At 41.3% G+C, this 22,200-nt stretch overlaps 1 protein-coding gene across 1 annotated transcript in view; it reads left to right on the forward strand.

The window, feature by feature from the left end:
* Nucleotides 1–22,200, forward strand: part of CDC42SE2 (CDC42 small effector 2) — a 73,423-nt gene that overhangs the window by 40,154 nt on the left and 11,069 nt on the right. The window contains exon 2 of the mRNA XM_075277541.1: nucleotides 17,368–17,629. Coding sequence (XP_075133642.1) covers nucleotides 17,576–17,629 — 54 coding nt within the window. The 5' untranslated portion in view covers nucleotides 17,368–17,575. The remainder of the gene's footprint in view (nucleotides 1–17,367; nucleotides 17,630–22,200) is intronic.

Here is a 22,200-nt window from a genome sequence, read left to right on the forward strand (position 1 = left end):
GTGGCCAGGAAAGCGATGAAAAATGTGTGATGGAAATGGGATGATAAAACCCTGACAGTTTTCATCTGCCTGTCATGTGCATTTAGCCTTACAAGTCACTCCTCATATATTGTTGTTGCTGACTGACTGGTTCTGGTAATTCCTTTTTAAAAGTCCTCAGAGTGGAAGAGAACATGGCTTAAATGTTAGGAGCAAGGTGAAGCTTCTTGGGATACATAGGATCCAGCAGCGCGGCTGGTTGGAATTCTTCATTATCGGTGCTTGTGACTGACACCGTGGTTTATGCACTAGTAGTCTAATGGTAAGTTCACACGGCACTTTTTTTGGACCGGATTTTGACGCGGTGGCCGCCCCAGAGTCCCGTCCAAAAAAACCGCTAGCCGCGACTGGATGCCACTGCAGTGCAGAGGCATCCAGTCGCGGCATTCCGATCTGGATTAGACCCAAATGAATGGCCCTAGTCGGGAGAGAGTGTCGCGAGGCGGACGTTAACGGCTGAATCAGTCGCGGAATCCGCCTGAAGAAATGGCATGTCGCTGCTTTTTTCTACAAGCGGGAACAAACCGCTCACAGAAAACGGAAATGACCAGCTCCCATTGATTTCAATGAGAGGCAGTCCAAAAAACCCCTTCTGAACTCTGCTTAAAGGGCTTGGCCACTTTCAGACCAATATTGAGACACAAATTTTATGGTTTGTATAATAATAAGTTGTACAATTTCCCAATATACTTTCTGTATCAATTCCTCACAGTTTTCTAGATTTCAGCTTGCTGTCATTCATTCTGTTACTTCTAGAGGATAAAACTCTGACCATGGTCATGTGATGTACGGCCCATGGTCATGTGATGAGTACACAGGTGCTGCTCGTTATAGTCACAGCACAGTAATCAGACAGCTGCCTGGTAATCAGCTGTGCACCTGTGTGCTCATCACATGACCATGGACTGTACATCACATGACCATGGTCAGACTTTTATCCTCTAGAAGTAACAGAATGAATGACAACAAGCAGAGATCTAGAAAACCGTGAGGAATTGATACAGAAAGTATATTAGAAAATTGTATATCCTTTTATTGTACAAACAATAACATTTGTTTCTCAATATTGATCTGAAAGTGGCCAACCCCTTTAAGGCTTGTATCTATAAATGCTGGTTTATTAATCTACCGTATTTTCCGGACTATAAGCCGCACATAAAAACCTACGATTTCCTCAGAAATCGTAAGTGCGGCTTATAGTCCGGTGCGGCTTATATATGGATGGAAGCGGCGGCAAAGACTGCGTGCCGCTTCCATACATACATAAAAGGCACCGTAAGGGTGCATTCACACTACCGAACGCCGGCGTGTATCACAGCCGTACACGCCGGCGTTACAGCAGGGCTGCCGGACACTTCCTATTCATTTCTATGGGAGCCGGCATGCGAGCGCTCCCTATAGAAATGAATGGAAAAAAGCAGTCCATTCATTTCTATGGGGAGCGCTCGCATGTCGGCTCCCATAGAAATGAATAGGAAGTGTCCGGCAGCCCTGCTGTCACGCCGGCCTGAAACAGAACGTGAAACTTACCCAGCGGTGCAGGGCGGGCGGGCGGGCATTCAGGCCTCCTCTGCCTCCGATGTTCCGTCCTTCTCCTCCGGCGCTCGCTGATAATGGCCGGGGCGCATGCGCAATATCATAATGCTTCTACTGCGCATGTGCCCTGGCCATTATCAGCTTGCGAGCGCCGGAGGAGGAGGACGGAACATCGGAGGAAGAGGAGGCCTGAATGCCCGCCCACCCTACACCGCTCGGTAAGTTTGACATTCTGTTTCAGGCTTTTATTTTAAAACTGGGGGGGGGGTAGTTTAACCTAACGTTTACGGTTGGGCTCTATCAGCATGATTTTGCTGATAGAGCCCCTCCTCGCCTGCCGAGCGCTTCCAATAGAAGCGGCTGGCACGCGGGGGGTTAAGCGGCCGCTGGCAAAGTCTGCCTGCCGCCGCTTTCAATAAGATATAATGCGCACCGGACTGCGGCTTATAGTCCGGTGCGCCTTATATATGAACCGAGACGGACTATAAGGCACTCATGGGCAATGCGGCTTATAGTCCAGTGCGCCTTATAGTCCGTAAAATACGGTACATCATGGATAATGTTCTAGAATCTGAACCTTCTCAGCCCACCATCTGCTATCATCTTACACATAACCTAGTAGTGAGCCAGGGGCAATGAAACCTGTGATCATGTATCATGTCTGACTTGAAATGAGAAAAGTAGTAGGCATGAAAAGCATGGCATCACCGATGACCCAGATATTATAATGAGGCTGGCAAGTGATACTTTCCCAGAAGCTTATACAGGTTCTACAGGTTATTGTAATATTCATGTGATATTTAGTATACTCTCAGGACTATGTTCTACACTACAGTAAAATGGGATGAAAATTGTAGATGATAAGCTAGTATGAATGTCTTGCTTTTTAGTTCAATAGGATACATTTATTTAATTTTTTTTGTTATTTCTCTCATACCAGCTGCAGTTTTCAGGTACATGTAATATGGAAATGTCGATCAGAAGAATAACCCGTAATTGATAAGGTTAGCCGTTCACACTACCTGCCTGACACCCGAGATAAAGCTGTCAGTGTGAATTGAGTGATTTGCTCTTTATGTTAAGCTCATAACTCTGGAGAAATTGCATCTGTGACACAAATCTGTGAAATGCTGGGAGGCAGTAGACTGGAAATGAAGCTTCACATCTCTGAAGCGTTCCTTACCTAGATAAGTGACTTACAAAAAAAAATACCAGGCTGTGTACTGAGATGGAACAACGTATATGTGTCCAGGTTCTGCTGAAATCTCAACAGAGATCCAACTAATCTCATAGCATAGTCGGAGCTGACGTTAACTAGCAAAAAGGATTCCTGGCAGAGATGCAACCTTCAGATAAGTTTACCAGAGAAGAGTATGTAAACCTGAAGCTTTACCTGAATCAGTTTTTCATAAATTAATGGTACAGGTGAGTGTAAGAAACTTTGTAACATATCTCAGCAGAGAAAAATGCTTCTTTTTCCACTTAAGACCTGGTTCACATCTGCGTTCGGTAATCCATTTGGGGAATCTGCATGGGAACCCCCCCCCCCCCCCCCCCCCCAGAACGCATCGGCAAGCGATGAGCAGTGAAAACACACGGACCTCATAGACTATAATGGGGTCCGTGTGCTTTCCGCGCGGTGTCCGCATGAGTCATGGGAACAGGAAAGTAGATCATGAAGTACTTTTCTGTCCGCACGTTCCATGTGGACACTGCATGGAAAGCACACGGACCCCATTATAGTCATAAGGTACCGCTTGCCACTGCGTTCGGTATTCTGTTCAGGGGGGGCCCATGCGGACTCCCCAAACGGATTACCGAATGCAGATGTGAACTAGGCCTAAGGATATTTGCTACCAGAGCTGGGCAAGTGTCATGTCTTCACCCTCTGCTCACAGACAGATCAGTTTACACAGAAATTTATGGAGGGGGAAGAGAAGGAACAACTAAGTGGCACAAAGGTCCTGCTGCAGAACTTCTTTTTGACTGATTTTAATAGTACTGTATTGATGTGAATGAAACACTAAGAGAACTTTCTGGTATCTGCTGCAGGGCACTGTGCTCGTACCTCTCTGCTTCTCTTACTCTGCTCCTCTTCTTCCTCTTTCTTTAGACCTCTGTGGACCGTAGCTGATCTTCAATAAAGATTGATTTGAGCAGTTTAGAAGAGAGAGTTAAAAAAAAAGTGTCTGATAAATGAAAAAAAGAGGACTTTTTCTCTTATATATTACAGTGTTTCTTCTATTACTTTGTACTATCTATGGAAAAGTGAAGTAACACTTTCTCTTTAAATTAGTTCTGAACCTTGGACTAAATTTCCCTAAATAGTTTTAGAGCTCTAAAGTCAAAGTATATTTTCTGATATTCAACAAAAACGATAGTGTTACCTGCTGAGAAAGTTGTGCTTTCATTGTTGGGGTCCTATCATCATGGGAATCCATATACTTGAAAGTAATGTGGACAAAGACCTGCCAATAGTATAACACTACAACCATTAGGCTGTGTTACCATACTATTGCAGTGCTGGGCGATTATGACTGAAATCTAAATGATTGATTGTGATTAAAGGGGCTCTATCATTGGGAAAAGTCATTTTTAACTAAACACATCCTTGCATAGCCGTTAGAAAGTCTAGTCCACACCTACCTTTAGTATGTAAATTGTCTCAGTGGTTTCTGAATAAGTCAGTTTTTCATATGCTAATTAGTTTCCAGCCAGCACAGGAAGTTCCCAGCAGCACTCGTCTCTGCTATTATCTCCTATGTGTGTGTGCGCAAACAGGAAGCTGAGTAATCGTCATCAGCATCAGCAGCCTGTGCTGTATACACTCATAGGAAACAATAGCAAAGAGGGTGCACGTTTCATCGTGCACCAGTCTAATTAGCATATAAATACAAACGGACTTATTCAAAAACCACTGAGGCAATTTACATACTAAAGGTAGGTGTGGAATAGCCTTTCTAAAGGCTATGAAAGATGTGATAAGTTAAAAATAACTTCTCCCAATGATAGAGCCCCTATAACGCTGGGGCCCCACATCAGGAGCTTGGTATATAATGATGGGGGAAAAATTAGTTTGGTCATCAAGCCCTAAATGAGGCCGTTCACTAAGATCTTAAAGGGATTCAGTTCTAAAATGCATCCCAAATCAATAATTGTGCAATATAGGGACCTCCTAATAAGTGAAGCAATGTATTGATGATCGCTTAATGAGTAGGCGAATCCGCCTCAAGCAATATGCTGGGCTTGTCCTCTGTAATCTCAGTAGTGAATGACATTCTCCGCCTCTGCCTGTATGGAAATCAGGTCCTGTGCACTTGCAGGCTGATTTGCATGTCCATTAATCGATGATTATCTTTGCATTGTTTCATAGGTTTGTGACCACAAAGGTATGTTTCTGCTTCTGTTACAGGCCTCTACATGGCTTCTTTATTGGTTTGGGAGGCATTTTTGACCTCATGAACTCCTTTTAAAGTGTGACTAATGTTTAAGCAACTTTTGACATCCTAATGTGACTTGTAACCAATTGCTAGAACTGAAGGGGCAGAATTGCTTAGTGGGTGCTCTTCTGATTGGGTCTTGTAGATGCTGATTTTACATGGATCGGTATTCTGCGTGCAGGACTTGCTACTCAGCTGAGCAGTAATGCCCTTGTCTATCAGCAGTCCGAACACGTGAACATTTCTGACATGTCCAAAGTTTCTAAAAACAATAGTTACACTTTCAGAGATGTTTTGTAGCTTCTCAAGTACTGATGGCAAAGACTTCTTTCAGCCAGCTATGGATCGCAAAGTACTAGTTTCACTTTTAGGTACTAAACGGTGACAACCAATATGGCTACATGTCCTCCTGTAATTGTTTTGCAAAAATGACTGCGATAGCCAAGTAATAAAAGTAAGTATGTTGGTAAGTAGTTAAAAAAACGGAACCTGATTTTAGTATAAAGTGATCTTTTTTGACATTTGTGGTGGAAATGAGACCTGCCCTGTAAGCTTCAGCCATCCAAGCAAGACTCCCCATAGAAGATGGCTTGTATCCGAGAACAATCGATTATTGTTGTCAGCATAGTAAATATCACTTTTTCTTCAGTTCTTTGTGGGTTTGAACCTGTTCTAGTTCATACACGTGATGTTTTATTACAATGAATTATTACATAGTAATACCTGGTGAAAAGTTTCCTTCCTAGGTCTCTAGTTTCATAGCTGGCGAGAGGTTTGACCCTTGTCATGGCTTTGTTTCTTTTGGCTGAGTAGTGTGTGGCGGAGAGATGGGGGATGCCATGGTGTCCGCAGCGTGTTATGTGCACTCACATAATGAATGTCTTTGTGCCTCTATCAGAATATGCATTCTAGTAGACAGTGACAGTGCAGCTGCATCCCTGGTAACAAGACCTTGGGAGAAAGAAGTAGGGCACACTTCCAAACACAAAGCATAGCTCCGCCTGCAGCCAGGCACATTAATCCGTCAGATTAATTCACGCCACACATCCTGACAATGACATGCCAGACCCTACTTGCAAATAAATGATAGGGAGGACATGCTACTTTCTTCAATGCATGGCTTATGCTACTGGGTGATGGATGTGATCTACTCCTCGGGGTCCTGGGGAAATAAAATCACAAGTAACAAACGAGGTTTATTACTAAAGTTTTTATTACTAGCACATTTATAATGCTAAACCAGCAATATTCCATTTATGAGTACCAGCTTTATTCGTGATCTAGTGGAGCACTGTCAGCGGTCATACAACTAAATGAATTTCCTACTCTGAATTCTGCCATCATGTCCCCTGCTATTTCTCTGTAATCTAAGCGGGAGTACAAAATGCACTGTAACATGTATTCCAAAAGCCCTAGTGAATAAAAAGGGTCTTAAACAGTAGATCAGATTCTGATAGCTCAGAATGGTTAATAAATACATTATACATTACAGCCAGTGAAGATGTCACTAGATCAATGCATGAAAACTATTTATGACTCCATTCAGATCACGTTTTTTACATCTGTTTAACAAATGAAGAAAATCGGATGCCCATCCATTTTCGTAGACCTCAATGTAAAAAAAAAAAAAGGAATCTGTTTGTCTTTTTTTTTTTTTGATTGACACAAAAGTATGGTATACTGCATTTTTGCATCCTTCAAAAAAATTTAAAAAAAATACAAATGCCACATTTTACATTGCCTGCAAAGTGGATGGCATACTGTCTAAAAATAAAAAAATCTGCGTTTTCAAAAGCATGTCAATTACACCTATGGATACGCTGGTCTTTAATGTTTAGGTATAATAGGGGCTTAAAGTCTGCAGAGGGTATTTCTGTGAAATCGCAAACAAAAATGCCACAAAACAAACACGATGCGTTTCTACCACAGTTCTTTCCGCAGAACTTTTTTGCTACATGGGGCCTTAGCCTAAAGGCTAATTTTTTTTTTCCATTGTTAGCCAGAAATGACACGTTCTGCATTCAACCTCTTCCTGTCTCATCTTTTTATAGTTTACACAAAGGATAGGTATGGAACCTGTTTATGCCTAGTGTTCCATTCTTGGAACTGAAAACCAATATAACCTCCGGCAGAAATGGGTTAATAATGTAAGGTTTGAAATGTTTTCAAAGACATCAGATAAGGGACTATTCGCATGACATCTTAACATCCATTTTTCTTTATTACTGTATTTAACCATGTTAAGTTAAGAATTTTTATTTTTAAAACCTGACTGATTTGTTTGTTTTTCACAGCCAAGAAACTGACTGATTTATAAGACTTTGTTCACATTGGTGAATGTTTTTTGGGCCATAACAGCTGCTCTGCTCTATTTTCAAGTGGATTCTGATGGATCCTATTGACTATTCCTGGGTGCCCCCTTTCTTATTTGACCCCTGAATATAGAATGTAACAGATTTCAATAAATTTCTTGTAAAAAAGTTACATTCTATAATGGAAAGTGTAGCTCTCAATCATTTACATATTTACCAGCCACAGCCCAGTGTTACTGCAATAAACTCAACCATCTGGTTGAACTTTGGTCTAAGTTTCTAGTGACACCTTCCTCAATATAGTATAGAACTGCAGTTTCATTCTCACATACTTGTATATGTTTAACTATGTGTGTGTCTATATTTTCGATAGAATTTATCTGGTCTCTCTAGAAGTTAGCTAGTTGTATGTAAGTGTAACTTTGAAAGTATAACTTTTTGTTTTAAAGAAACCTTTCCCTAGGTGGTATAGTGGAGGTGGCTACATGGTGACGCCTGTACAAATCACATGAGACGCAGGTTGGAGACAGTGGGGAAATTTTTAAGACTGACATTTTAATTGATTACCTGCTTGCAATAGATGGCAATTGACTCCTAGCAATTGTGGGGTGTCTTGTGCCCACCTGTATACCAGGAACTGAAACCTGAAATCTCAGTTAGATTTATTCATTAGTAGGGTTGAGGGATCGGAAAAGATCGGATTACAATCGGCGATCGAGTAAATTTCACAATCGAGATCGGAATTCCGACCCGATCTTTCCCAGCGGGATCGAGATCGGGGGTTATCTCAAGATCGGCTCAACCGCAAAATGAATTTTCCCATAGAAAAGCATTGACTAGGGTTGAGGATCTGGATCGGAAAAGATCGGATTCCGATCGGCGATTGAGCAAATTTCACGATCGAGATCAGCTGGAAAATGATCGGAAATCGGATTTTAAAATCGATCTTGAAATCTCAAGATCAGCTCAACCCTATTCATTAGAAAAATGCAACATTTTTACGGACGAAAATTAGTAATTCCCCCCCCCCATTGTTTTAAAGCAAACCTGTCAGGTCTTCTGAAGTGTCTATTTTAGTAGATGCTTATATTCCCTTTAAAATAACAATTTTAGGGCATCTCGTTCTTGGAACTCTGTGTTGTGGTGTTCCTCTGTTATTCCTCCAGGAAAATTATTACCATTCCTCTTGTCATAGGGATATGTCCCTGCACGATCTAGCTATGACGGCACTGACTCATTTGCTCATTTCTGGTTTTGATGGTTAAGTCCATTTGCCATGCCTTATGCACACATCTAGAAAAAATGTCCTTGTTGTTGCCTTCTTTCTTTTGCAGAAATGTCATTTTGTTCCCTTTAAAAACTATCCCAGGGAGTTATTACACAAAGTTCTGTAATATGCAATGTCATGTTGTGATCTTATATAGGAGATAAGCGGTTACTCTGTTTTAGTGTCTTCATATGGCTTGAAGTTTTAGAGAGGCAGTGATTTCCCATATACCACCGGAAGCTGGGAGAAACCTATTGTGATCCTCATTGATTCAGTGACATGTAGAGTAGGAATGAGCTAGACTTATTGGAATACTGAATAACAGTGTCCCGTAAAGTTGGTTTGTATCTGCTCTCTAGTAGACACACATCAGATGTGTAAACTCTCCAGCCTTGCACTATCTCAGTGCCTGGAAAGCTGAGTAATGTTGTCCTGTATTTTCTATGTATGTGGTGGAGTGGGAACTTGGCTGCTGCCTTCATGAACTGCGTGACTCACCTGTCCAGAAATGTACAGTTTGCTCCGGCCCTATTGTTCACTTCAAGCCTCTGGTTGTTTCCAAAGATTTAGCTCATTCCTTTATTAGGTAATCGTGTAATAAACCAAGTGTCTTCATATTTTGGTATTTTACAATATAAGCTGGTCTGCATCATGGAGGGCAAACCTCGTTTCATTCACATATAAAGGCAGCAGGTTGATGCTTCATTCATATCATCCATCACGTGAAGATTTGTTGGTTGTGAAGACTTGGTAAGTCTGATCAGAATCCCGCTTTACATAGGTCTCTGTAGACTTCAGAAGATTAGATTCATTCTTTCTATGCTTTAAGGGGAACACCTGAAGTCTCCAGTTGTAACTTTTCATTATGGAGTTTTTCATAGTCTTGAACAAGATATACAAGTACACTTGGCTTAGCTGCTTTTTTTTTCCTTAGGAGGAGATGCTTATCTTTCTTGAAAACAAAAGGATCATGTCGACCCCTCTTTTCCTTCCCAATATGTGCCATTGGCACGGAGTTTGCGTTCTAACCACTTGGCCTCACTGGTTACAAAGGGGGGGGGGGGTCCCTTAGTCATGGATATACTCTATTCACTTCTATGGGACTGGTGGAGGTAGTGTTTCATCATCATTCATACAGAGGATTCAGGGACACCCAATTCTTATGATACACATGTATCGATTATCCTATGAATAGGCGATAAATGGTTAAAGGTTTGAATAGATTGGATAGAGTGCCTTACATAATACTGTACTTTAACCCTTCGCATGTATACCCGTGTTGCTGCACTGACACCACATGAACCTTGCCTTCTAATATACCTGATGATAACACTTTTGCCCTATATAGGACTGGAATTAATAAGGCAAGTGTTGTCTGCAGTGGTAGCGTCAGAACGTGTCTCATTATAGCAGATTCCCCGGCGAGCTGCTACTTGAAGCCTTCAGCTTGAGGTGATATATCTCATGCCATCAACATTTTATATACTGCTTCCTTTACAGAGAAAAGTACATAGTAAAAACAGAGCAGAATCCAGCATCCACTCTCCATGTTACATTATATAGCCTGTATTTGTAATACACAGGAAAAGACGTGTGTGTGTGTGTGTGTGTGTGTATATGTGTGTATATATATATATATATATATATATATATATATATATATATTATATTATATATATTACAACCTAGCCATTTGTCAGTCTATTTAAGCTGAATGGCAGGCACTTATGAAAGATTCTTTCTATTCTTTCTGTCCTCTCCTCTAAAATTCATGCAGTTACTTGTGGCCACTGGAACAGTCCTAATTGTAACTTATAGGGTTTCTGGGATTTCTAGCTTTTGTTGTGGTCTGACTTTTGGCTTTGGGTGTAAAACAGGTCTCACTTGTGTTTTGTGTTTTAACACTTTATGCACTTTCTGTTCCTGACGTGGAACTGGAGATCTGTGCGGTAAAGTATTTTTAGCTGTAATGTTTCTGTACTGTCATAATTACCACCACAACCAGTATTGACTGATAACAGAGAATAATAGATTTGTATTCAATCTGCACGATAAATGGAGGTATGATATAAAGGAAGTCTGCCAGCAGTAAACTGGTTATACACCTAATCCCAGTACCTTGTAGAGGTGTTTCTACAGTTTCCAAATAGGCCTTTGTTTTGCTAGGTTCATACTAGCTCTCAGGTACACATGGAGAGCTGAAAGCATCTGATCTGCCACCTTTTTTTTAAGGTGCCAATTTAACACGAAGAGCTTAAAGGGGTTGTCCCATCACAAGGATCCTATCTATACTGCTTGTTAATGTGGATGTAAGACTTTTCCTAAATACATTGCTTCATCAAAACTGCTTTGTTTGTCCACTATCTTACTTTATTCGTTGTGGCCACAGCCCTGACTTAGCTGCTCATGAGTCAAGTGATGTATCTGCTGCTCGGAGGGAGGAGGGGCTAAGTGCAGGGAGCGAGCCTGTGTATCTAGCTATTCCTGTGTCTACACCACGTGACCTAGCTTCCTGCTATCAGATAGGGGAGAGGAGCTGCTTTCATTTCTTCTGTTCTCCCAGTTATCAGGCTAGCTAATTCAATTGTGTTCATTATGGCAGAGACAGGCAGTCTCTGTATGTAACACAGAATGGAGTTGCTGCTGCCTGTACTTCATAGTCCAATATGGGTGGGCGGAGCTACACTCTAATTTGGGGGCGGAGTTAAACAGCAGGTTGCATGTGAAACCCCGCCTACCAAATGATGCAAGAAACCAGGAAGAAAGAAGATTTTACAGCAGTAAAGACTGGTGAGTATGCGAGGTGGGAGTACCCCTTTAAAATGGGAAAGAATGCAGCTTTTTTTTCTTTTGCACAAAAAAAAAAAAAATAAAAATATTACAGCTGTATAATAGATATGGCACAATATATAATATCTAAGGCCGGGTACACATCTGCGTCCCGGCCTCCGTTATGCAGGTTTCCGTTTCTTACCCGAAACTGGGCAGGAGACAGAAACCTGCAGTCATTTTTCAAACCCATTCATTTGAATGGGTTTGGAAAGTGTCTGGCCGTGAGCGTTTTGTGCTTTCCGCGGCGAAATCGGGTTTTTTTTTTTACCAGACACAAAGTTGGACATGCAGTACTTTGTGTCCAGTTAAAAAAAAAAAAAAAATTAAAAAAAATGGTTTCGCCGCAGAGAGCACAAAACGCTCCCCAGCGCTCACGGCCGGACACTGTCGGGTTTCCCTCTTCTGTCTGCAGAAGACGGAAACCCGACAGACAGAGATCGGGCGCAGATGTGAACGAGCCCTTAGGAGTAATTTCAGTAAAGCTTGTGCATTGGGGTAAGTTCACATGTAGGAATTTGGCCTGAGAAATCCCATTGAAATAAATGCGAGATGGAAAATATACTTTTTCCGTTGGTGCAAAACTGGATGCAGAATTTGTCAAAATCTGCTGGTGGAATTTGGAATTTGTGCCTGCCCAATAAAGGAAGAATACAGTGGCACTTTACTTCAAATTCAGCGTCAAAATCAGCTTCGTATTTAGCATCAAAACCCTCATTGGTTTTTGTCAAGCAAAATCCGCCTCAACTTCCTGAAGCAGAAATTCAGTGTGAAATTCCCGGGTTTGAATTTTCCTTATACTACATGGTGAACCACATTACTGGGACTTTCTTCTACATGTCAGCCATGTGTCAGTCAGCCTGAATTACTAACGTTTGATCTTTTATATGAAATAAACCCATATGTCAGCATTTTTTATAAGCACGCGCTCATTATGCAGAGCTTGAGGCATCAGTGTCTAGATATTCATCTAATGTAAGAAGTTGATGAATTTCCTGTCTAACCCCAACCTCGGGCTTATGCATATAAGCTGCATAGAAGCGCCAGAAGTCAGACACAGAAGGTTTTATTTGCTTATGGAACCTTTCATAGACGTGTTTTTTTTTTTGTTTTTTTTATAGATCATTTTCTTATAAAATAAAGGTCACATCTAGAGTCCTTGAGTTGTCCTCTTCTCTCTGAGATGTCTTTAAACATTCGGTTTGTCATTTCTTATAGCTTGTATTCAGTGTTACGGCCATTGCTAAGCTTGCCATCCCACTTTCCTAGGCTTCAGAACGGTAAGGCTGTGTATTTATTCTGCAATATGCCTCTCTACCATATTACTGAATAGCCAAATATATTTTCTGTTTTACAGAATTAGGAAAATCTGGTGGCAGCCTCAGTGATAGTTGTAATAGTAAATCTACTGGTTGTCGCCCAGATAGAGACAAAGGAAGTAGCTGAATGGAATTATATGGAGAACGATTCACGATCCGATTTGCCATTTGTCTGATGGGCATAGCAATAGACCTACAGATATAAGCTGTATAGAGATGAAATTCAGCCTTTTTTTGATATGTAGAAAGGTAAATTCCAGGGACTTTTCTTTCCACCCTTTCATTACAAGAGAAATTTTAAGAAGTTTTATTTTTTGTAGAATTTAATCTGCCAGAATACAAACTTCATATCTGTTTTTATGTATTTAATGGTGTTATTCCAGATCGTTAAGTCAGCTGATATGAAATAAAGGAACATTTCGCATTACCTTGGTCCAGGCAATACAGGGTTATTTAATATCCAGTAATGGGTGAGCCCAGGGCGTGTTGTGTGTGTTCAGTTCAACCTGTACATATTCGCTGTTTGTTTTCAGCAGCTGTCACAAGTGAGATATATATTGCTTTCTTCTTAAAGACATACTGTTCAGTCTGCTTTTATGTGGAGTGAAAAAATACATGTCAAATATTTCATCTGTCTTTAAAAGGGCATCTGTCACTAGATGGAACCTCAGCCTAAGGTGCATGTGCTAAATGGCATCGTACAATGCCAATTAAGGTGAGAAGGGAAGCGCAGGCTATATGCACAAAGAGCCCTGTCTTCAAGTACTCACCTGACATCTTCAGCAATTCAGACATACTTTCTGATTCGAACAGGTCAATGGGTCATGCATATAGTAATATGTAGAGGAGCGATGCTTCCTTACAACATCCTAAATTATTCAGTTCCCTTTCTGTATTATGTTATACGATAGCAGTGAGAGAATGATGACATGTACATTAATGTGATTTGGAGCAGGATTCTGAATAAAAGGTAAAGTACATCCTGTTAGAACTCCTAGTAGATATGGTGAGAGTCCTGATTACCCCCTCCCACAAAGGCTGATTGACAGCTCTCCCTGAATCTTGTGCACAGAGAAGGCAGTCAATCACCCTGCGTGGGTGGGTTAAGCAGGACTGTTTCTCTAAGGGAAAGTTCATACAGGTGGAATCTGCCTTAAAAAAATAAATAAAAATCAACCAACTTATCAACTCTTCCATTCATTTCATTGGGAGTCATGTAGATTTTTCCTCCTAGCTAGATTTTTTTTTTTTTTTAATAAGTCATGATTTATTTTTGGATAAAGCCCATATTGCATTTTACAGTACCAGCAAAGTGAGGTTAAATTCGCATCTGCTCACGGCTCTCTGTCGTTTGGGGCCACCAGGGGACCCGAACAACTGAGAGCCAGACTGCTAAAACAGTGGTTATCTGTGGACTCCATAGACTATAATGCGGTCCATCGAGACTCCTCTGTGCAGCACTTTTCTCTCTACCAAGTTCTGCTGGTTTCTTCAGTGGACTCCAGTGCACACGTGTGATCGCAGCCTCAATGACATTCTGGCTAATCCTATCCACACATTGCGGACAAAAAATACTGAGGAAAAGCTGTATTTTCAAAAACACATTGTGTTAATTTTACGTGTGGAAACGCTCGCAGTTTCCCTATAGATTTTTGAGATCTGTTCAAAAGAGTCCAGTCAGTATTTACTTTACCTAAAAGTTCTGCTCCATATGATATAAACTTGTATGTCACAGAGTTCAGCTTGTCACCCTTTGCCACACTTTACGTTTAGTTACCCCAGGTTTGTATTACAGTAAGGAGGTCTGTCTGTTCTTGGCATAGCTGACCAAAATTGCTATTGTAATACTTCTTTTCATTCATGTTACTGTTCTTGTCTTAAAATTAAAAAAAATACCATATATAAACTACTATAGATGGATAATACAGTAGATATGAAATGATAAAATATGACAAAATGATGCAAAAAAGGGATACAGTTTTACTGCCTACATCTTGACTGTATTGACAGCAGGACTTATTGTGGTTCTTTAAAATGGTTGTGAGGGCACAGTCTACAACATGGAGTCAACTGCTGTAATAAAACCAAGAAACTAACGCTAGGTTCACACCTGCGTTCAGCAGTCCGTTCTGTGGTTTCCGTCTTCTGCATGCAAGAAGACAGAAACCACAGACCGGGTCCGGCCGTGAGCGGCGGTTAGCGTTTCATGCTCTCCACCGCGAAACCGTTTTTTAAATCCGGACACAGAGTACTGCATGTCCGACTCTGTGTCCGGATTAAAAAACCCAGTTTCGCGGCGGAGAGCATAAAACGCTCACCGCCGCTCACGACAGCCGGACAGCTTTCTCACCCATTCACATGAATGGGTATGAAAGAGTCCTGCAGGTTTCCGTCTCCTGCTCTGTTATATGCAGAAAACTGAAACCTGCATAACGGAGTGCCGGGCGCAGATGTGAACGAGCCCTAAGCCTTACATATGCATGTTTTGCCACAATATAGGAAGCTATTCCTGCGAAGTTTAATAATTCAGCTATTGCTACTAGGCTGCTATACTCACATACCTTTCTATAATGCTCTTCCATAAAATTTCACCTTCTCAAGTGTCATGATGTTATGTTCAGGAGTCTAGGCACCTGGCACAGACCACTCAGACACGCCACAAACCTGAACTTGTGTTGGCTTGAAGCCTCACATTGCACTTTCTCTTATGAACATTTCAGTTGTAGCTGTCTGTATATTGCTTTATCCAACAAGTCTGCCGCATATACTGGTGAGGAGCATAGGGAGTGCATACTTTGAAGTGGGAAGATATATTGACTTTTTGACATGCTGTTAAATTCCTGAGATGGAAAGCTATATGATTCAGAAAAACATACCATGAACATGTTCACCCTTGAACATTTAATGGGGCTATACATGTTCAGCAAATGTATGTTACTGTGGAATGAACTTTTCTGTAGTTTTCTGGATCACTACTTGTTGTCACGATTTAGGGCTCATTCACATCTGCGCCCAATCTCCGTTCTGCAGGTTTCCGTTTCCTGCACAAAACAGAGGCAGGAGACGTAAACCTGCAGGACTCTTTCACACCCATTCATTTGAATGGGGTTGAAAGATGTGCGGCGGTGAGCGTTTTATGCTCTCTGCCACGAAACCGTTTTTTTTTTTAAAACCGAACACAGTCGGACATGCAGTACTGTGTCAGATTTAAAAAACAAACAAACCAGTTTCGCGGCGGAGAGCATAAAACGCTCAACGCCGCTCACGGCTGGACCCGCTCTGACAGCTTTCCGTCTTCTGCATGCAGAAGATGGAAAGCTGAGAATGGACTCCGGGCGCTAGTGTGAACCTAGTGTTACTTGTAGTGTGGATAAAAAGTCTGACCATGATCATGTGATGTACAGTCCATGGTCATGTGATGACACACAGGTGCACAGCTCGCTACCATGCACATGTCTGATTACTGTGCTGTGACTATAATGAGCTGTGCTCATCACATGACCATGAACTATATATCACATGACCATGGACTGATTTGTATCCACTGGAATTAAACATAGAATCACAGCAGAGATGTAGAAAACCATGAGGGATTGTTGCAGAAAGTTTTTGGAAAATTGTAGAATTTTTCATAATAAAAAGCAATATCACTTATTTGTTGAAGCTGGACAGCCCCTTTAATTTACAGTGTATATGGTCTCCATACAGTCGTGAACCTTATCAATAAACTGCATTAGAATGCACTGTTCTTTCCTCTGTATTACAGATCATTGTACATACTCCCAGGTTTTCATGCTGGCTCAATGTCTGCACTTGTGCCATGAAAATGTGATGAGTAAATTGGTGCAGTGAAGTCTTGCTTCTTTACTGACTACATCTTGAGTGTTGACATGTCCTGTGCTTGGCTGCATAGTTTGTTCTTGGGAATCTGAAGGGTGGTTGTTATTAATTTTTGTGCAGTAAGGAATGACAAGTGGAAGAATTGAAGAGGATTTCTCCTTGGGAACAATTGATCGATGTTAACCTTGGTATTTCATAGCACATTTGGCTGTTGAAACGTGAAAATTTGGCTGAAGAAGTGAGGTTAGATCAGGTCACTGCAGCTCTTTTATGGCTGAACTGTACCAGTGCCACATGTATTATAAGTCAGTAGACTGCAGACAGCCCTGCATTAATGTGGTGACATTAAGAATTTATTGAGGGTACATTTGTGCTGGCCAGTGCAATAGAATTCCCCTGATATAACACTTTGGACTTGTACTATAAAAATATATATTAGCAGAAGTCTTAGTGGTTGCAGTGGTCAATGCCTTACTGTAATGTTTGCTAGGTTAAAGAAGTTGACATTATTTATTATAAAGTCCCATAGATAGCATTACAATACGTTCGGCTGTTCTAGCTACTGGTGCAGCCATTGGATGGGTGAGAGGAGAGACAGAGCTGCACCTGTATCCTGTTATAATTATCTAGCATGGTTGCTCACCCCTCCTGTAACCATCAATGTGACATGAAAGATTTTGAGCTTGTCACTATGACCCACCATCAAAATCCTTCTCCACAGAAAGAACATGATCAACTTATATTGCCAAAATATTGATGTGATTTTTTTTTTTCTCTCTTTTTAGGTTTCCATTTACTCAGTGAACAGTGGACTCTTCTCGATGCAGGAGCAACTCTCTGGGGATACGACTTTGTTGAGCACCTGACATTGTGTTGGATATTTACCTCCAGGATTTGTATCGGATTTGCATAGCTGCTCAGAGTACTTTCCACTGGATTGTGGAGCGGGACTTTCACCATTTCGGCCATACTGTAACTTTTGGACTTTTAGCAATGAGTGAATTCTGGTTGTGTTTCAACTGCTGCATTGCAGAACAACCGCAGCCTGTAAGTAGTTTCCACATTGTATTTACTAGATAGATTACTGTAAGGGTTGGTTCATATCTGCGTTGGTGCAATTGCGGTATACCAAACGCAATTGCAAGTGCTGTAAAAGCACACGGATCCCCAAAGACTATAATGGGGTCCTTGTGCTTTCCGCGAGATCTCCGCAGGGAACATGCGGAGAGGAAAGTACTTCACAGTCTACTTTCCTCACCGCATGTGCAGCAAGCACACGAACCCCATTATAGTCTATGGGGATCCGTGTGCTTTTACTGCATAGTGCTTGCAATTGCGTTTGGAAATCCGTTGGGGAGGGGGGGGGTCCCTATGCGGACTACCCTGAATGGAATACCAACGCAGATGTGAACGAGGGGTCAGTGGTTACTACTATGTATTTGTAGTGAATGTTCCACCAGTATTACACAGCTGGAGGAAATGGAGAGGTCCCTCTGGTTAGAAGCCTACATGTGACTGTGCTCTGGCAGTGTATCATTAATTATATTCTGCTAATAATCTTGGAAAAACAATGTCCTTCGGTAATAGAAACTCTTCTGCAAAAGTATATCCTCTTATCTTTGGCAACAGTGGTTATGACCATGGTCTCTTGTAGGAAAACCTCTGTCGGAGGAAACACCTCTGCACAAGGTCAGCCACACATCTCCTTTTCTCACAATACAGATGCTGGCCCATTTTATGTTTTCAACCTACAAAAGAACATCCTATGCGCACGTTCTGTATCATGTCTCTAGGGTATGCCTGACCAATGGCAATAAAAGGCCAACAGGCAAACCTCATGCAAAATGTTTGAAGTAGACTTACAGCTGGTGGAATTTTACAGCCAACACCACTGATATAGCTGCTATATGCTGAGTAATAAGCGCTGTGAAGACATAGTCTGGTCATTAATACAAATATAGAGAACACCACTACATAAATGGTAATGAGGCCTTTGTTTTTTGACCATAAAATGATGGTGTGTATGGAACACTTGGTTCTAATGTTACCCATATAATTGCCTATGGTTCTGGATATATTTCCTACTACTGCAGGGCCAAAAATGACCACCAATATTACTAGAACCAAAAACCCATCATTCTCACAAAATTAACCTTACAGAGGACCTTTCATGGTTTGGGGCACAGGCAGTTCTATATACTGTTGGAAAGCCGACAGTGTGCTGAATTCAGTGCACTGTCAGCTTTCCCGATCTGTGCCCCAGGTAAAGAGCTATCGGTGCCGGAACATAGACGAATATTATCAGGAGTTCAGTGCCACATCTACTGCAGTAGTACCTTAAGGGAGTTTTACAAGATTAATAAAAGTATAGCTGCTTTCTTCTAAAAACAACGCCACATTTGTCCACAGGTTGTGTCTGGTATTGCAGCTTAGTTCCATTAATGTGACTGGAGATGAACCATGACACCACACACATCCTATGGGCAGAGTTATGCTATTTGTGTAATAGAATATCACTTAACATTTGCTATATGCCCCCTTATCCTGATTGGGATGGCTGCATGTATTCAGCATCCAACGGCGTAGTAACACCTAGTAACCATGCTCTACCTGGCGTCCATCCCTCATATATCCAGAATTATTTTTCTTAGTGTAACTACTAATTCCATGTCCTGCAGCACTGTGTGTATATCTACCTACTGGAATCACCATTGGTTGGGCTGGAGGGATAACAGGGGTAGGCATTTAGACCAGCACTGTAATAAAGAGGAAGAGGATGTTGTGTTTAGGCGTTGGCTCTGAAATGAAAAGTAACAGAAATGGAAAACCATTTATTCATCCACAACGGGCCTCTTTCAGTAAGTTTCCTTAAAGTATCAGAGTTCTGCATTACTAAATGCCAACAGATATAGTGAAGATGCCAAAACCTGTCATTTTATTAAATACGAGCGCACGTTTACACGTGTGCAGACAGCTCTACTCCTGGCTGTATTTCCAGGCCCCATCCTTCTATGAACCCATTTCTCTGGAATATAACCAGCATAGTTTTTTAGTGTAGCTCCACTTCATACAGATATTTTCTATATTCTCTGATTTGCTCCTCCAGAAAATGAACTGCAGTTTTGCTAGTAATCAGTATGGAACTGGCCACTAGTGTGTTGTACCCAGGGTTTACAATGTGAGCAGCTGAGTGTGGGTGGGATAACCGTGTGATATATATGTCTAAAGAAAAAAAAATAAAAAAAAAATCTGTGTGTATCTCATATCTCAGAGATATCCAATACATATAATATACAATTTGCCCCCTTTGTCCAGCAGACTTAGGATTGGCACGTTACAGAAGGGGGATCTTTAGGGAGAAACATCACCATGTTAGATCTGTCAGGAGGTGCTAGTTTCGTTTAAGTATAGCAGGTGACAGTCCTAGTTGGCTCATCGCCTGTCCTTGTGGGTTTTTTTTTTTTTGTTTTTTTTTTTTTACAGCCTCTATTTGTTCTATAGTTCGGTGCTGAGAGGGAGCACAGTGTTGCTTTTTCTCTTATGCCTTTTTTCAGCATCTGGAACAAACCCCTCTTTAGTGTGGGGCCCACTGACTATGTGGGGTGATACACTGTAGGGGTAGTGTAGCTGTCAGCTGTATGCCTGCAAGCCAATTGCTATGGAGCAATACAGCCAGTGCTGTTTCGTACACATTTGCTAAGCAGTGTCGCCTGGGATGTATCCCACTAAACATAAACTTAATACAAAGGATGTGAGTTCTCCGCACAACATTCACAACTCTTACCCCTATATATACCCCTGTTACCCTTTTCTGCAGGAGTTACCTACCTCTGTTAGAGAATTATACACTCCTGCCTAGGATAAAAACTAGATCTCTAGGGAGCCTTCTATATTTAGGGAAAGGGTATACCTTCTCACCTTGGGTCTACTTAGACATGGTAAGATTTTAGGTTGAACTTAATAAAAGTTATATTTTAGTGTATTTATTTTCTGTAGTGTATTTTCCCTGGTTTTGATAGAATATACAAACCCAATACCTCTCTTTTCGAATTTGGACCTGTGAGCCCTGTTGGTCATGTGTATGGGACAATAGAAATTAATGGGTCAATGTGTTAGCTGTTAAAAACATGGCTAGCACACTAACAAAACTCAAATTCATGAGCCAGGAGTGTAAGGGTGAATTCAGACATAGCGGATCTGCTGCAGATTTGTGCATGTAACAGCCACAGCGGATTATAGTACAAAGCAAGTGCATGAGACTTTACAGATTTCATCCACATTCTTCACATATATACCATGTGGGAAAACAAACCTGCTTGAGAATTCTAGATTTTCATGATGTTCATTCTGATGCAGAAATGCCACAGATTTCACTACTTTCAATGTAGCAGAGGTAAAATTGGCGGAATCATCAAAATCTGTATGCAACATATTCTGATTTTGCTGTGGGTTCGGCACAGGATAAGCAAGGGAAACATTTTAAGGCGTGCCGGCTTAAAGGGGCTCTCTCATTAGGAAAAGTCATTTTTAACTAAGCACATCCTTGCTTAACCTTTAGAAAGGCTATTCCACACCTACCTTTTGTATGTAAATCGCCTCAGTAGTTTTTGAATGAGCACATTTTTTTATTCATATGCTAATTAGCTTCCAGCCAGCACAGGAAGTTCCCAGCAGCACTTGTCTCTGCTATTCTCTCCTACCTGTGTGTGCAAACAGGAAGCAGGAAGTCATCAGCAGCTTGTGCTGTACACATACATAGGAAAGAATAGAAGAGGGTGCACCAAGAGGCTAATTAGCATATGAATGAAAACGGACTTATTCAGAAACCACTGAGGCAATTTACATACAAAAGTTATGTGTGGAATAGACTTTCTAAAGGCTATGCAAGGATGTGCTCCGTTAAAAATGACTTTTCCCAATGATAGAGCCCCTTTAAGGCTATGCAGGGGTTTTGGTGGTCTGTAACAAAATACAGAGCTTTGCTAAGCAGGACTGTGGGGTTTGAGTCCAGACCAATTTAGGGTCTAGCTGGAGTTGGAAAAAAAAGTTTCTGACTTTAGTTTAAAAATAAAATGATTGTTTAATTCTATTATACAATTATTAATACTGTATAATTTATTATCCGTATAATTTGTTGCATATTTACTTTTATAAGATGGCCGTCCCTCGGTTTTTCATGAATTAGAGGAGCTTTACTGCGTCTTTCTGACCATGGCTGTCAGCCATTTATAAAGGTGTCAGAGTTGGGATGTTGTTAACTGTGAAGATTTATTAAGAAATCTATGAAAATGGAATATTGGACTCACAGGTTTTTATTCTCTGGTACATTTAAAATTATGTAAATTGTAACAAAAATAATCTTATTACTGTGCATTTTGTAGATTCCTGTCTTTTCAGTCAACAGGCGTAACTTCAGGGCCAGTTCACACGGGGGCAAGGAGGTGGATTTTGACTGCGGATTTCGCCTCAAAATCGGCCTCCATACAATGGTAGTCCACGAGCTGCCCTATCTTCAGGCAGATTCCACGACTCAATGAACTGCAGTGTCCGCCTGGCGGCAGCAAGCTTCGGAGTTGCCCCATTCATTTGAGCCGACTCTGGAGTGGGAGACCGTGGCA

The sequence above is a fragment of the Leptodactylus fuscus genome, chromosome 1, assembly GCF_031893055.1.
Source record: "Leptodactylus fuscus isolate aLepFus1 chromosome 1, aLepFus1.hap2, whole genome shotgun sequence".
Classification (NCBI taxonomy): domain Eukaryota; kingdom Metazoa; phylum Chordata; class Amphibia; order Anura; family Leptodactylidae; genus Leptodactylus; species Leptodactylus fuscus.